The sequence below is a fragment of the Rattus rattus genome, chromosome 17, assembly GCF_011064425.1.
Source record: "Rattus rattus isolate New Zealand chromosome 17, Rrattus_CSIRO_v1, whole genome shotgun sequence".
Classification (NCBI taxonomy): domain Eukaryota; kingdom Metazoa; phylum Chordata; class Mammalia; order Rodentia; family Muridae; genus Rattus; species Rattus rattus.
The window spans coordinates 31,458,407-31,475,789 of record NC_046170.1 but is presented as its reverse complement, the minus strand read 5'-3'; the positions used below and the strand labels follow the sequence as shown (position 1 = coordinate 31,475,789).

Here is a 17,383-nt window from a genome sequence, read left to right as displayed (position 1 = left end):
ATGTACTTAGGGATTCCCTCCCTCCTGTTTTGCCTCCTTTTCTCCCTCTTGTCCCACATCTAATGTATCTGTAGGAGAAGGTGACCTTAACCATCTGAGCCCTGCTAGGATCATAGGTGTGGGCCACAGTTCCCAGTCTCTGGTTACTTGACCATTTGAATGTGTCAAATCAGTTAGGTTTGGTTAGAGGCAGATTCAGCAACTCAGCTTTGAAGCTAAAATTGATGTCTATTTTATATAATTCAAGCATTTGCATGCAAACAGAAACACTAGCTTAGTGGAATCCTGATTTCTAAAGAATCAAGGCGTGCTCTGTCATAAGCTTGCTCAGAAGTAGGGACAGCAGGAAGGTGACATGCCATGCCTTACAGCTCACACTCTTGCTGGGAAAGCGTATCCATTGGCTTTTTGTCTTTGCTGCTGCTTCTTTTTTTTTTTTTTTTTTTTTGGAAAAGAGTCTCATTGTGTAGCCCAGGCTGGCAGGTTCTGCCTTGGCTACTCAGTGCTGAACACAGAGCATTCCATCCCCTGGATTATCCTTCTGTATTAAATATGTGAACCAGGTATGACAAGCGCTGTGTGTGCCAAGAAAGAAGCAAAAAGGGCGCGCCCAGTCCCTAACACTTGGTCAGACTGAGATTCCCTCCAAAAGCTCTGCACTAGGCAAGTTAGTAAGCACAAGTAACAGACCACACTGTAGACGCAAACCCACTGAGCTGCTTGGTCTCAGAGATCAGCTGAGGACTCCTCTGCACAGAGGAGAGGGCAGTAACTGTCTCCTGGGGTGTGGTGAGAGCCCAGCAGGCCAGTCACACTGGTGTCACTTGACAACATGGTCTCTTTTGTATTGAGAGTCCACAGCAGGACAGATCAGACCTCTACACTTAGCACATGGAAAGGAGCTCAGAGCATTGTTTTTGGAAGAGAAGTTCAGGACTTTTGCCATCAAAATAATCGCATATTTTAAAAATCTGGAGCTAGCCTGGACTGCATTGCGAGACCCTCTCTCAGGGAGAAAACCCATCTGAAGTCAAACCACAGCAGCAAATGCCCTTGGATTATCACAGGACAGGCTATGTGAGGAGCGCTGTGTTAATGAAAAGCTGGGAATCTGCATAGCTTCTCTCGTCCTCACTGCTCGCTGGCAGGGGCTACTCTTTCCCTGTGTTCTGTCAGCCCAGTAATGTGGAGGGAAGGCTCTGGGGCCTGAACCCACTGGAGGTTCTTTAGGACTTCCTCCTGGTTTCTGCTTTCCAACTCAGTGGTGAGGTGCGAGGGTCTGGAGATGTGTGACTGGCTTCGGTCAGTCCTTTCCTTGAGTGCTCTGCCCTGAAGTTGGGCTTTGAGGACATGGGTTAACGGGTGGGTGGTGAAATCAGCCGGGGACTGGATTGTACTTTTCATTCTTACAGACTTCAGCTAAATCTAGGAATCCAGCAGCCCCAAGCCCGCAACAGGGAATTCTCAGCCTGAGTTTCCTCACATTCGTACAAGGTGTCAGACCTGTGCATGGCCCTGGGCAGTAGTTCATGTGTGTGCCCCTCCCTTGTAAACAGACAACAGACACTAAGGAAAACGTAAATCTCTGCCAGGAGTCTTGTTGCAGATGACTTGCGTGTTAGTGGTTCTGCCAGTTTTGATATGAGAGGTGTAGACTTGAGCCCAACTCTGTATATTGCTGTATGAGGAAATGTCACTAGTGTTCCCAAACACGGCCCCGTGCTTGATGGTTCAGGTTTGGGATTAATTTTCCTAATCTATCATTTCAAGCATGCTATTCAGTCTTTCTGTTGTGAGGGGGAATTTTTGTTTGGGTAACTGTGCTATCAAATCTGGGACTTGGTCAATTGAAAATCCAGCACTCTTTCACTGTGAGTAAGCTTTTTGCTTCCCTGTGGGTGAGACAGACTGAGTAAAGCGGCAGGGTGTGGTGGCTCACGCCTTTAATCCTAGCACAGGCAGGTAGATCTCTTGAGTTCAGTCAGCTTCAGACTGGCCGAGGCTGCACAGTGAGACCATCTCAATAGAAAAAGGGAAGGCACGGATCCCGCACACAATGAGCTCCGAATAACAGGGAAAGTAGACGCTTCTCCCAACTGAGCAGTCGTAGAAATTGGAGTGTGCATGCAGCTACAGGGTTTGTGTCCCTTACTGTGAGGTCAAGCACAGCCACTGGTGAGGAGTCCACCACTGTGGACTGTGGCGGGTTACTTTCTCCTAAAGTGGAGTCTGGTTATCTCGAGTCTGAATAACATTAAACAGCCCCAGCGATTCCTCCTTCGGGGTCTTTACTAAATGGTCACCGTTTGTCTATTTGTTTCCCCTTTTGCTCATTTCTTTCTCACCATCGCCAACGATCAGGCCGTATGGCTTTTCTGTTCCTAGTCCTCAGCAGTGTGGAGCTACTTGACGGTCTGGTGCCTTCTCACAACCCCAGTGGCAGGTCTGCCGGCCTCTTCATTAGGGCCCCTCTTCAGTTCTTTCCAGGTCTCTTAGAAGCAGACAGGAGGCCCAGGGCTTCACAGGGCACAGAGCAAAGCAGAACATGGAACACATATGTCCTTAATGGGACATTTACCACCTAGTTGCAATGAACTCTGTCCTGGTTACAGAAGGTCAATACTACCGCACACAAAGGACCAGGGTCCCTTACATAGGTACATTCAATGCGTTTGGTCTAATTTAGAATTATCTTAAGCACAACAAAATTGCTCACAAAAAACTCTCAAACAGCTTCTCACCTTGGAGATTACTCCAGTCCTGAGGTCCTATTTTGTCCTGGTCTGTATTTTCTGCTGTTTTGACCTTTGTTGTATTTTGCTTAACCTCTCTGAACTTCGCTTATTTATCCAGCTCATCACAAGGACAGTGATGCCTGCCTAGCCATTCAGAATTGATCTTAGCGAGTCCATTGTATTAAGGGGTGTGACCTAGACAGGGATGCTAACATCCTCTGGACCAGTGTCACTAGAGTGAGAATATACCACTCCCAAGTCTTATGTCTGGTGTGGGCACTGACCTGTTGGCCAAGGACACAGGTAGCCGGTGGCCCATGGTTTCATGATGAGTTAGAATGATACCAGGTCAGCTCAGAGACACTGCCCTCGGCACTAACCTGGGAAGACCACTACTAACTATACTCACAGTAACTTGCACTAACTACAACAGGCCACACTCAGGTCAGATGGGCAGAGGCAGAGAAAGTACCACAAGAGTAAGCGTGGCATTGTTAGCAGGCACTGCTTCAGTGTCTCAGCTCTCGCCTGTCTCTGTGAAGCAGAAAGGAACCTCTGATTTCTTCCAGCAGACAGCTCATTTACTTTCATAAAGCCAAAAGCAGGCTGGCAAGATGGCTTGGTGGGCAAAGGCCCTTGGCACCCAACAACACAAGCCTATAAGTCTGGTAATGATTATCAGATAGAGGGAGAGAAACAAGGCCACAAAGTTGTCCTCTGGGCCGTACATTCCTGCCCCCAACCCATAAAAGATAGGGTGTTTGTTTGTTTGTTTAGTCCATGTTCTTTCTATGCTTTCTTCCCCTGCTGTCATCTTCTTACAAACTCTAGCTGCCTCTCTTCTCTTATCTCATTCATGTAGCATTGACTGGAAGCATTTGACCTGCCAAGACTTGAATTTGGCATTTGGGGTTCTCCCAGAGCCCGTGATAGATAGCATCACCAGCAAGCAGGGCACAGGCTGTACAGTCTCTGCTTTCGGGATGTTCTCCACCTCCTGGGAAAATCGGCCCCAGCTTACGGGAGTTGAAAGGCAGTTGCCTTTAAAAGGCCCTTTTCCAGTGCTGTGACTCCTTGCTCATATGTACTGGGAACTGTCTTAGTCTGTGGAAGAGTACCCTGGGGCTTCAAAGCACAAACGAGGACAGTGATTCACAGTGGCCAACAGTTAACTGCACCCTTGACCCTGTGCCGGATGCTGTTTTGGCCTTTTGCATGGACAGTTCCTCACTGCCCATGAGTGAGCATTCAGTGCAGATTGAGAAACCAGGGCATGCACTTGAACAGCTAGCCCTGAGTCACTGGGGCAGAGCTGGAATTCGAGCCTCTGCGTGCGTGTGTGTGATTGCAAGGCCTTGCCTGAACCTCACCATTCTCCGCCCTCCCTGCAAGCAGAGACCTGCCACACAGCACAAGGAGGTCCAGGGTGAGGGCTTCCTGTCAGCTGTACAGCTGAGCAGTCATGTATGTTAGGTAGGAGGCATATTAGGACAATACCTACCTATGGTTGCCACACAGCAAAGAAAATATCCTAGGTACAAGCATGGTTTCTACTGAGACACAAGCTTCAATCTGGTATCCTCCTGTCCATCAAAAATTGTAAAAAACACTGTTAATGTAAAAATCAGAGTTCTCATATTCATTTTTCTTCCATAGGATAAAAAGAACAAGTGGGATGAGCAGCCTTTTAGGGAAAATTGGAGCCAAGAAACAGAAAATGAGCACCCTTGAGAAATCCAAATTGGACTGGGAGAGCTTCAAGGAGGAAGAAGGGATTGGTGAAGAGCTGGCCATCCATAACCGAGGGAAAGAAGGGTAAGAGGTCCTCCGTAGCCTGAGGGCTCTGCAGCAGTCTATTTAAGCAAATAGGGCCTTCCATGCTTCAGTACCTGGCGAAGCTCTGTTCCAAGATGCGCCGATCCCATCCGTCAGCAGCAGTGTTCCCAGGACTGTTTGTTAGTGAGTTACAGCGTCAGTGAATGTAAGTCGCTTGGTTTAGACAGGGTCTGGCTCACCATGACTGGCTTATCCTAATCTGGATCACTTGGCCTTCAGCTAATCTGGCCTAGTTCAGGTGCCAAGACACTGTCACATTATCATGAAGGGTTTGGTGCTAGTTTGTTCCACTGTGTTCCTGTAGTCCTAAACATGGCACTGTTCGCTGTAGCCTGTATGATCCGTAAGAGGCCATTGCTGTACCATTTCCCACCACTCAGGAACACAAGGATATTCCACAAGTCAAAAGTGATCTTTTCCTTGTTAATGTTTATTTTCTTTTGATTTCCCTGTGGGGTTGTTGAGAAAGGATCTCACTCTGTAACCTACTCCAGCCTCACAGTCAAGGTAATCCTCCTGTCTCAGTCCTCCAAGTTCTAGGATCACTGGTAAGAGCCACCACATCCAGTTCTCGAGCATGGGGTATTTGTTTGTTTTGTTTCAGGTGAGTAGACAAAAATGGGGCTCATTAAGTGTTTAGGGAATGCAAAAGAACATAAAGAAACATAAGGCCCATGGCTACAGGTCAGCATTTCTCACCCCTGAGGTAGTGCTTGGGCTTTTATATGGTCCGGCCTCTCATCAACCCTGCCCTCACTGTAGCAGTTATCTCAGAACATTGGGATAATCTTACACCTTCCCTCCAGATGTGCAGGTCTTATGAGATAATGCAGAGTGTATGTACTACTTACAGGGATGTGATGTGCACAGAGCACTTTGAGAAACACCCACAAGAAGGCCTACACAATAAGTACGTGCCATTCAAGTTGTTCATTAGCCTAAATTAGCCTTTAATCTCAGCATTTGGGAGGCAGGAGTAGATCGATCTCTGAGTTTGAGGCCAGCCTGGTCCAGACTAGCCAGATGAGACCCTGTTTCAAAAAAAAAAAAAAAAAAAAAAAATCAAAACAAACAGGCGGGTAGGTAAATAAATAAATAAACAAATAAATGCACATCCTGAGTTATAATAAGAACAAGTGGAGGGGCTAATTTAGGGGTTGTATTTCTTTCTCTTGAGGTAAAGTTTTGCTGTGCAGCCCCAAGCTAGCCCTTGCCTCAGCCTCCTGAGTGCTGAGTGAGATTATAGGCAAGCATATCACACCCAGCTCTTACTAGTCCGTAACCGTATTGAGCCAACCTGGGAGCATTTGGTTTCCCTTTTTTGTTGTTTGTTTGGTTGGTTTGGTTCTTTTACATTTATTTATGAAGAGGGGGGCACATGACAGGTTTCAGGCCGTTCCTCACATAGTGGGTCCCAGAGATTGAACTTAGGTCACCAGGCTTGGCAGCAAGCATCTTTACACATTGAGCCATTTCACTGGCCCTGGGAGTATATATTTCTAAATATGTCTTAATGTTATTTAAATCAACCTGGATGCTATCTAATATGTTTTACTTTTTAAAAACAAGATCATGTGGTTGCTTAACCACTTGGATCCAGGTCAGACAGTTTAAGGTATCCAATTTTGCACAGGGATCTGAAATAGCAGAAGGGCCAGAGTGTACTACCCTGGATTGCCTCTCTTGAGTATTGATCATGTGGGTTGAAAGCATTCACTGTGTTCAAGCAGATCGAGGTCTTAAAAAAGTAAGGGGGTGCTGTTAGAGATGAGGGAGTGTTAATAAAATACAGTGGAAAAGAAAAGATTTAAAGTGAGAGCTTTAAAAAAACGATTTAAAAGACCTACACACGGGCTGGAAAACTGATGGCTCAGCTCAGTAAGTCGTTAATAGCACTGGCTGTTCTTCCAGAACACCTGGTTCAATTCCCAGCTCCCACATGGCAGCCTTCAACAATCTGTAACTCCAGTCTCGGGATTGATGGCTTTTCCGGCCCCCACTGGCACCCAGCACACGTGGTGCCCAGGTAATGTTAAGCCCAATCTGCTAGACCCCAAGACCACCAAGGACTCAGCATCCAATGCAAACACTAGAGCAACAGGACAGGAGAATGGTGGTGGTGAGGCTCAGGCCCCAGGGTATCAGGGTTTATAAAGAAAAAAACCACAAGTGGGGATGTCCGTGCCTTGGCCTTAGGCATTTGGGAAGAGTTGTAGGGGGAGGATTGGCCAAACCACCAAGGGGTCTTTCTAAATTTAAAAAAGGGAACAGCAGAATTGGGTATTGATTTTCGGGCTAATTGACCAGCTACAAGTGCAGGTGCAGTTGATTCGATTGGGAATGTACATCTTGTGGTTGTTCTTTGAACTGGGACATATATCCCTGTACGTGTGTGTGTGTGTGTGTGTGTGTGTGTGTGTGTGTGTGTGTGTGTGTGTGTGTGTGTGTGTGTGTAAAGGACTGGAGGGCTATGACTACTGCCAGTTTCCTCTTTCATTGTTCTTTGAACTGGGACTTCCCTGTACCCAGGGAGGGTGGGGAACTGGAGGCAGTGACAACCATCAATTTCCTCTTTCAATACATTTAAGCAAAACACATAACATAATAATAAAACAATTAAAGTTGTCTACTTCGGAGAAAGCTGAGATGGGTGTAGCTCTTTTGGTCGAGCACTTGCCTATTGGGCATGAAGCACTGGGTTCAATCCCAGCACCATATAAACTGGACTTGGTAGGTCCAACACTTGGAGGTGGAAACAGAAGGATCAGAAGTTCAAGACCATCCTTAGGGAGTTCTAGGCTAACCTGGGAACAGTAAGAAAAATAGGATGGACAGGTTTGGGGTTTTGTTTCAAGGCTTGTTTTCTTTTTAATTATGTGTATGAGTGCCTGTGGGTATGTGCACATGTTTCATCCTCTGGAACTGGAAGTACAGGCAGTCATGAGCCACCCAGTGTGGGTAGGAGCAGAATTTGGGTCCTTAACAATAGCAATACTGGCTGAGCCATCACGCTAACACTCAGGATGGTAGATTTAAGACTACGTTTATCGGATTATTCACATTTTTATTAAACGTGAATAAGCTGAATGTTCCGATTAAAGGTCAGAAGTTGACAGATGAAACTTTGTTTTAAAACATTGATGTGGAATGAAGGAATGTTGAAAATACAAAGGTTAGAAAAAGATGAATTATGCAAGTAGTAACCAAAAGAAAACGGATAACACTGACATTCATGTTAGACAAAGTAGATTTTAAGACGAACATAACCAGTTATTAAAAAGGCAGGCTCTTCGTGTGAGAGCCTGAGAGGTGTGGATGGTTAACCTGGAAGGCACCACTTACTGTAACCAGCTAGGATTCTTAGAGTTAGTCATGTCTATAATCACAGTAATGTTCATGATTCAGTTCCTTTTAACTTTATTCCCGGAGAACTGCAGATATATACCAACAATAGGAACACCATCCAAGACAAGAAACTGAGAACTCAAAGGTCTGTCAGCAGTGTTAGAGTGAAGTCAGATATCATCTGTCTACACCGCGGGCTACTGTCTAGCAATGAGAGTGGACATAGATAAATCAGAAGAGCACACAGTGTGGGAGGTAGGCTGTGACTCTACTTAAATGAGGTCAAAGCAGGCAAAACCAGTAGATCAGTTTCTGTCAGAATCAAAAATAGCAATAGCAACAAACAGAGGTTAATGGAAATACAAAAAAAAAAAGGGTGGGGGTAGGGCTGGAGAGATGGCTCAGTGGTTAAGAACACTGACTGCTCTTCCAGAGGTCCTGAGTTCAATTCCCAGCAACCATGTGATGGCTCACAACCATCTGTAATGAGATCATATAAGTAGGACCAGAGCCTGCAACTCTAGCTTAGCTCCTGGGAATCTGATACCTTCCTTTGACTTCCATGAGCGTGTGCGTGCGCACACACACACACACACACACACACACACACACACAACTAAAAATAAGGTAAATCATGATCCAGGCTAAGGAAACACATCCTTTTCTTTTTTTTTTAATTATTGTTTTCCAGACAGGGTTGTTTTTCTATGTGACCCTGGCTGTCCTTGAATTATATCTGTAAACCTGGCTGACTTCGAACTCAGAGATCCACCTTTCTCTGCATCCTATGTGCTAGTATTAAAAACCTGTGCCACCACACCACTAACCTACCGTCTCTGTTAGGATTTTATTGTTATGAAGAGACACCATGACCACGGCAACTCTTATAAAAGAAGACATTTAATTGGGGCTGGCTCACAGTTTCAGAAGTTTAGTCCATTTTCATCATGACAGGAAGCATGGAGGTATCCAGGCAGACATGGTGCTGAAGGAGCTGAGAGTTCTACATCTTGATCCACAGGTAGCAGAAGGAGACTGTCTCTCACAGTAGGCTTAGTTTGAGCATATATAATCTCACAGCCCACCTCCACAGTGACACACTTTCTCCAACAAGACCACACCTATTCCAACAAGTCCACACCTCTTAATAGTGCCACTCCCTGTGGCCAACCATTCAAACAACTGAGTCTGTGGGGATCAGACCTATTCAATCCAGCACACCTACCTACCACCCCCACTCCCCTACGCCAGCGTAATCCAGACCTTTAATCCTAGCACTCTCCTTCACTCCTGCCTGGCTTCCTTCCTTGGCTTACTCCATAATGCACTAGTACTTGTCAGACACATAAACCTGCTGTTACGGCTTTTCTGTTAGTTGTGGTCAGTGTACCTCACAGCAACAAAGAGCTAATGAGGACAAGACTGGCCCCCGTTCAGTCATCTTACAGTGGAGACCTTCCCCTGAGCCTCTCAGAGTGTTAGGGGAATGGCGCAAATAGGCAGAATGCCTCCTCCTCCCCCAGGCCTCTGCTTAGAACTCTCTTCTCCCACTTGCCATTAACTGACCATCCTCAGACTCAGGCCTTACTGGAAAGCTGGATGCTTCATTCATTTCATTCCTCGCCAGCTGTTGAGGAATACTTTCCACGGTGATATGAAGGAGGCATCTCCCTAGGTCTCCCAGGCTGGCCTTTCACATTCCCCAGCCCCTCACCCCTGTGTGTGGGCCCTGGGCAGCTGTTTTCTTCTTCCTCCCCAAGCAAACACTAGTTCTAAGACTTACCCACCATTTGCTGCCAGTGACTCAGAAGAAAAGGGCCTTTCCTGCCCATCTCTATCCGTTTCTCCAGCTGCTTGCTGCAGTCCAGCCTTAGAGCCCCTCCCTCTGTAGTGTACCTCCCCTGAGAAGGCTAAGGGCTCGGCTCGGGCCACTCTGGAATAGCTCCACCACTCATCACATCACCACTGTTAGGTTTTATTAGTGTGCAGTAAGCCTCCAGAGTAGGAACCACACAACTGCAGTATCTAAGTGCCCGGTGCACTAGCTAATGGATGCCCCTGGCTGTGTTCGGCAGCCTGATAGTATCAGGAAAGACCAGCATGACAGATGAGAATAGGTTTCTGTCCAGCATTTCCAGTCAGCAGAGTGAGGTGCTGTCCCAGAAACACTCAGGCTGTTAGCCGACTTTGTTCAGGTGTTGAGCATGGCTTCCTCCAGCTCTGTCAACTAATCACACAGACTGCCTGATGGTGGGCGCCATCAACACAGCTTTCCAAATAGTGATGTTGAGGCAGAGGCCCTGAGTGGATGGGATCAGTGTATAAAATGTACAGTGACAAGAAACCAAGCTCGGTCCTGGCCACTGCTCTCTGTCCAGTAAGCTGAAGGTCACAGAGCTCATTGATTTGGAAGCCAAGTATTTGTTGATTGGGACGATGCGAAGGAGGGACTGCTAAAATACTTTTCATTCTGTGAAAAATCTATCAGGATGTCTCCCAGGACCATCACAGCCTTGAGGTGATATGAGATATGTTGGCTTTGGCGCCAAGCCTGGCCCTGACAGTTTGCATCTTTCAGTTGCATTCCCAGAGTGGAGAAATCCTGCCCTGTTGGCTACCCCAGGATGTGCTGAGTCTTAGCCCTTCTGTTGCCTGCCAAGAGCTAAAGTTAATCGATATGAGCCTTTTGTGTGGCACCAGATATACACAGGGAGCCAGCACCACAGCATGAGTAACAGAGTACCAGCCCTGACACGGACCAGGTGCGGTTCTCTGACAAGAGGTGCTAACCTCTTCTCTGATAGTGCTCTCTGCTCTTCCCTACCCAGTGTCCTGAATCTCCAGGAAGATCAAAAAGATGTCAGAGCCTATCTATTGTGTATAACCTGACTCTGAAAGGGAAAACTAGAATATCACCTAGGGTTTTGATGCTATTAGCATATTTTGTTAATGATAATAAACAAATAATGTAGCCCACACCTTTAATCTAAGCACTGGGGAGGCAGAGATAGGCTAATCTTAATGAGTTTGGGGTTAACCTGGGCTACATAGGGAGTTCCTGGACAGCCAGAGTTATACAAAGAAAGTCTTTCTTAACAGGCAGGCAGGCGGGCAGACAGACAGACAAGGGCTAGAGAGATGGTTCAGCAGTTAAGAATACTGGCTGCTCTTGCAAAGGTCCCTAGTTCAAGTCCCAGCAACCACATGGTGGCTCACAACCAATGGGATCTGATGCCCTCTTCTGTCATGCAGGCACACCTGCAAATAGAGCACTCGTATGTATAAACAATAAATAAAATAAAAAATCTGCTACTTAACTGGGCCATAAAGGCATAGTAGCAGAAGACGATGACACACCCTTTCAGCCCTAAGTTTCCTTGTGGGTCAGTCTGATTGAAGGGCTGGGCACGGGCCAGAAAAACAGCAAGAACCATAATTCCCATTGCACTTGTCAGCCAGCGGGTCTGTTCTGGAACTGTGACCCAATTAAAGTTCCTGGAAACCCGGTGGCCCAGTTGAAGTAGGTGAACCCTCAGGTGGCTTTCAAGGCAGCCTTTCCTTGGGAGCATTTCCAGTCTTGGTCTGAGGCCTCGCAGGTAATGGATATGATTACATTAATGAGAAAGAGCAGGGGTTGGGGATTTAGCTCAGTGGTAGAGTGCTTGCCTAGGAAGCGCAAGGCCCTGGGTTCGGTCCCCAGCTCCGAAAAAAAGAACCAAAAAAAAAAAAAGAGAAAGAGCATCTACCCAAAGCCGCTCTCGTGGCTGTCTTCTATAAAGCACTTCTCAGTTTCATTGCATCCACAGAAGTTCAGAGATTACCTACCTCACCCAAAAACACCAATAGTGAGTATCAGAGTCGCTCTCCTCCACAGCACCTGGTCAGCTTCTGTACTTCAGCAAGTCCATGTCCAATGCAAGGTTTGTCTACAGTCACCTCGTGCATGTAGACCACGCTGTCCCAGATCCTCTTAGCAGCTCCAGTGGCTGTTTTGATCTTCAGTGGACTTCCTTGGAGAGCTGAGTTGCATCTGTGATTGTAACTTGTTGCTGCTGCCCCTTTAACATATATTCTGGACTTTGCTCTCCGTAGACGTCAGAGACACTACAAGCCCTTATCCTATTTGGTTAACATCCGTTGTTAGGATCTCTCCTTCTCCATCCTGAGAGCTCTGAAACACCCACGCACGATGCCTACCAGCACCATCTCTCCCTGTGTTGGCCTCTCTCCTGGCTCTTCAAGGGGCAGTCGGCACTCCTGCCACCAAGTTCCCAATTCCCATGTATCCAATCCAGGTCAGGCAGGGTAAGGGACAACTGATTACGGTCGGTGGGGCCCTCAGTTAATTTCCTAAGCAGCCATGCTTGAGGGCCTCAGGCTGCCACGTTGCGTTGTTTGTGTATCCATACTTCCTCACCCAGGTCCCCATTCTATGCCTATCTGAAGGAGCATACAGTATCTGCCACTGTTCTCTCTGCCAGGGAATCTGAATTTCAGATTTAACTGGGTCTCCTTTCTTTTCACTTACTAAATATGACAACTCTGACCTGAGAGACTTGTGTCAAACCCAGGCACAGCATTATTGTGTGTTCTAGCTAGTCTGGCCTCATTGACAGTTTCAACACCACAGCCTAATTTCTGATCCAGACCAGATGGCAGTTACTAGTTTCAGACAGCACACATCCCAATTGGGCCATCTGCTGTCCTCAGGACCCTGATGGAAGCTGGCTGCCTAAAATCACAGTGACAGTATTAGCTACCACTTTGTTGAACTCATGCTCCATGCTAAGCATCGTTAATACACTATTTCACTTACTCCTCATAGCAGCCCATCTGAGTAAGGAGGATTGAGCTGTCTTCAGCTTTTTGGGTTTGGGTATTTTGTGCTGTTTTGTTAAGACAGTTTTTCAGGACCTGGGGATATGGTTCACTTGGTATAGTGTTTGCCTAGTATGTACAAAGGCCCTGGCATCACATAAGACAGGCACAGGGTTCAGACACACACTCCTACCAACAGGAAGGTAAAGGCAGAAGCTTGCAGCCTGAAGCACATGCAACCCTGTCTCCAAAAAAATAAAAATACAGGAGAGAGAGGGGCAAACAGTATACGTATATGTCTTCGTTGTTGTCCACCCCCTTTTTTATATTGCTAGGAAACCAAGAACTGCTAAGTTTATACTGCACAGATAGGAGGGACAAGATTGGAGTCCAGTTCCTCTGGCCTGAGAAGTGTCTTCTGACCAGTCCTTGTGTGGAGGATCGGTAGCCCCAGGCTCCACCGGCAAGCAGATGGGGTGGAAACTGAAGGGCAGGCAGACCCGCCCTGGGCTGAGTGAGGAGCACAGGCCTGGATCTGGTCACATCCTCACCGTGAATGTAATAACCTTGTAGTGACAGATGCATTTTCCATGGCGCAACAAAGAAAAATTAGTGCAGGGATTCAATTATGTCTCCCATTTTTAATGACAATTTTGCTCCCTCAGTAGATTAATTAGCAGCAGAGAATTCCTCCCTGAAAGCAAATCGTAGCACACTTTATAGCAAGAAAAGGTACATTAAAATGCAGCTGTGTCCCATTAAGCAGCCAGGCTCCCTTCTGACCAGCGTGCCTGCTAGCGTAGGCTGGCCTCCCTCCCACCCTGTCTGGGAAGACTGAAGGAGGCCTCGGGAGAGATCTCTGACCTTGGCCTGAGAGCCAGAGCAGAACCAGAACTCCCACTTCCAAGCAAACCGTATGTGTGACATGGGTACAGGGGTGTTCCATCTTGTTGCTTAGAGGAATTCAGGGAAGGACCTCTTCTTTTTATGCCGCAGAAGCAGCCTGGCCCCTGACTGAGTAGATATCTAGGGAAAGAGCAGAGGAAACAGAATAGCTCTGCAAACCTCAGCTGCTTCCACTCCCACAGCAGCCCTCAGTGGTCCTGAACTCACTCTGTAGACCAGGCTGGCCTCAGACTCCCAGAGATCCCCCTGCCTCTGCCTCCTAGGTGCTGGGAGGCACCTCAAAACAAACAAAAAACCCATCCTCTTCCAGTTTAGTTTCATTCGTGTCTGAACAGAATCATCCTTCTGTGGAAAAGCTGGAAGCGGTTTGGATGGCGTCAGATTCCAGAGTAGTCTCCAGACAGCAGCCTGGCTCACCAGTGGGCTGCTTTGCCGAAACCTGACTTATCCCTGGGGTTGGAGCTGCGCAGGCCTCTTCAGCCAGGTTGTGCTGACACTGATTTTGTCTTCACCCAGGTACATCGAACGGAAAGCTTTTCTGGAGCGCGTGGACCACAGGCAGTTTGAAATTGAGCGAGATCTCAGGCTGAGCAAAATGAAACCTTGATGTTCTGGGGAGAATTCGTAGCAGCTTAATTCTGTTGACAATGTGAGCTCTTCTGTGTGTCTGTGAAATCTCCAGTGGTCTCCGTCATGTTTCCAGCAAGTCCCTTTTTCTACGTTGCAGTTTGGTTTATGTATCTTAATCTCACCTGGTTTCATTTTACTTTTTAAAATTTGTTTTTAAATAAACAAATAGAAGCCCTCTGTGAGATTGGTGAAAGGAAAGCTGCTGTGCCCCTTCCCTGGCCAGCCAGGACCCGCTGCCACATCTCAGACCTGCCCGTTCACAGGTCTCTAAAATCAGCCTTTCCCAGAGACCCCTAAGGGCGTTTTCTGGGGCAGGCAGAGTCTCTGAGCATTTGTTCTCAGTTCATTCAGCTTTTCTCTTGTGTGAGAGCCTCTTGTGTAAGGTGGGGACACTGGATAAGCTGTGTATTTCCACCTCAGTGGTCCTTCAGCTCTGTGTGTTGTCGAGAGAGATCCTGGCCAGTAATGCTGGCACACACCTACAGTCCCAGCGCTGGGAACTGACCAGAACTTCTGCAAATCTGAGGGCAGCCTGGGCTACATAGTTCCAGACCAGCCTAGGATGGAGAGTGAGTAATGGGGTAGGGAGCATTCCAAAGACCTCGTGTTCTTTATACTCCTTAGGAGACTTCCCAACTCAAACTTCCTGCCCAGGAAGCATTGAAGAGAAGACTAAGTAACAAGCCACCCATTACAGCATTAAATTCCATCCCCTGTTCCAAGGGCATGGGAATGGAGAGAAAATGGGCTGCAAAGACTGCATTCTGTTTCCTGCTCAGACACAGCTCTGTGGCCTTACCATAGCTTTGTTTTCTGGGCTGTGGATGGTGTGAATCACATCAGTCTCTCAGAGGGTCAAATCATCAGTGAGCTGATGGCAGCCTAAGACCAAAGAACACTGGGTCACAGTGGGCTTCCCCATTGTATTTGTAACAGCCAAAACTGAGTTGGTGGCACCAGATGGCTGGCATCTCATTAGCCAAAAAGGAAGTTTACAAGCTACGTTTGAACTCATGGTCTGTTCACATCCATCTGCAAAGGACTGTACAGGTGACACAGGGCATACCAAGCTGGCATCATGACAGATGGTCTCTACTGAGATTTAGATGATGAAGGAAGTCATGTAACCAGAACCAGCCAGCACCCCAGTAGGATAGGACCTCCATACCTGTAAGACGGGGCCTACCTGTAGTCTGCCTGGCATGTCACCCACTGCACTGGCTTGGTATTTCTCTTGCGGTTCTGTGTACCCCAGCATCCCATCTCAGCAGCCATAGTATCATCAGTGCATGAGCCAGCTCTGGCCGTATATGCAGATACTCTGCAATCCTTAGGCTAAAGGGCCATGCACACAACGGTAACTTGGGTTTTCCTCTTAGCAAAGTCAGTGTGGATCAGTGAGACTCGTCTATGGGTGTCAGCCCTGCTAGCCCTCACAATAGTCTTTCCATCCATGGCCTGCATTCAGTGTTCATTACCTCTCTAGAAAAGGCTGGGGCTGGGGTTGGGGATTTAGCTCAGTGGTAGAGCACTTGCCTAGCAAGCGCAAGGCCCTGGGTTCGGTCCTCAGTTCCAAAAAAAAAAGTAGAAAAGGCTGTCTCTTTCTCCTGGGTGTGGGCACTTGTGACCCAGGTGATACTGCTTTGACTGACTTAGGTACGTGCACTAATTGAAGTGTGTGTATGTACCAACGTGTGTCGGCATCAGTGAGACTCACAGCAGACCTGGGTCATCATGGCAGTCTGGCTGCAGGGGAGGCTGCAGATGTGTGCATGCAGTTTTCCCAGCCCCTCTCAAAAGCTGACCATCTTTTTCTAAAGGTGTCCCGGAGAATAGGGAGGTCAAGATGAAAGCCGACGGCCACGTGTTGGTAGTTACTGAGCCTGGAGAGGTGTACACAATCCTCGTTTTATTCTCAGCTTCGATATGGATTTCAACTTTTCATAATAAAATATTTTCTAAAGTTGTCCAAGTGACACAGAAGTGTGTTCTGTATAAGGAAGATTTCGAAGCACTTCAAGCCGAGCCAGAAGAGGGTCAGCCGTCTCTCAGGCCCACAGGAGTCCAGGCCTTTGAGGAGAAAGAAGGTCCTCTCTGCTTCAGAGCACACTCTGTCACTTCTGATGGGAATGACAGAGTTGGGGGACAGAGAAACTACCAGCAAGACAGACTGCCTAAAGTAGGCGAGGCTATTGTCTAAAAGTGGCTGTTTCTCATAGGTGTAACCTGAGGAGTCTTTGCAGCCCTGCCCGGCCACACACTGGGCTGTGTGTGATGACTGCAAAATGGAGGCAGAGAACTACATAAGTAGGCACCCACAGGGACACCTGAGGCAGACATGGGTCACTGAGCTTTTTCTCTTGGTCGATACTCGCATGTGAGCACATCAGAGTTCTTAGTGGGGGGTGGGTTGCTCTCTCAGCCACATTGTTAGCTGCCCTGCCTCATTGTCAAAGAACTAAACCACCTTGAACAATACCTGGCCTTCCTCAGTGGACCCTGGGTTCAGACCACACAACCCCTCTCCCCGCCAAAAGCACCCTCTTTTCTGACAGTTGGTTCAAACAATGGCAGAACTTGGTTCCCACAGGAGGTGGTGTCCTCTATTCAGGAATTAGGAATTGTTAGGGAATGTCCATGGTCTTACTGACTATGGTGGCCTAAGAGCACTCCTGTGGAGCAGACTCTTAGGCGCTAAGTTCCCATTAGTCCTTTGTCTTCTCTATGTCCCCATGGTGTGTCAGAATTCCAAAGAATCTGCTACCCTCTATGGGAGCTGGGGGCAGAGCGCCATAAAGCAGTGTGAGGTCAAGGAGTTAAACAAGCCTCTCTCTGTACTCTGCGTGCCTATTTCTTGAGGGACTCAGTGCTCTAATTACGAATTCTACATAAGGCCTCTTGAGCCTTACAGGGACACATTAAGAAGTAACCTTGAGAGTGGTATAAACAGCCAAGGAGGAAGAACGGCACTGAGGCCCTGGCCAGCACCACAGGAAGACCAGGACATCTTTGGAGAGAGTGGAGCCAGGGTGCTTCTGCACAGTCAGGACGAGGACAACAACGTGACAGGCTCCGGACACTGCTACCTCATGTTCGGGTGGCAAACTGGATTT

General features: G+C 47.5%; 1 protein-coding gene across 1 annotated transcript in view; it reads left to right on the top strand.

The window, feature by feature from the left end:
* Cfdp1 (craniofacial development protein 1) overlaps positions 1 to 16,237 on the top strand; it is an 88,751-nt gene extending 72,514 nt beyond the window's left edge. Inside the window, exons 6-7 of the mRNA XM_032888213.1 lie at positions 4,392 to 4,550; positions 14,157 to 16,237. Coding sequence (XP_032744104.1) covers positions 4,392 to 4,550; positions 14,157 to 14,247 — 250 coding nt within the window. The 3' untranslated portion in view covers positions 14,248 to 16,237. The remainder of the gene's footprint in view (positions 1 to 4,391; positions 4,551 to 14,156) is intronic.
* Positions 16,238 to 17,383: the final 1,146 nt, after the last annotated feature.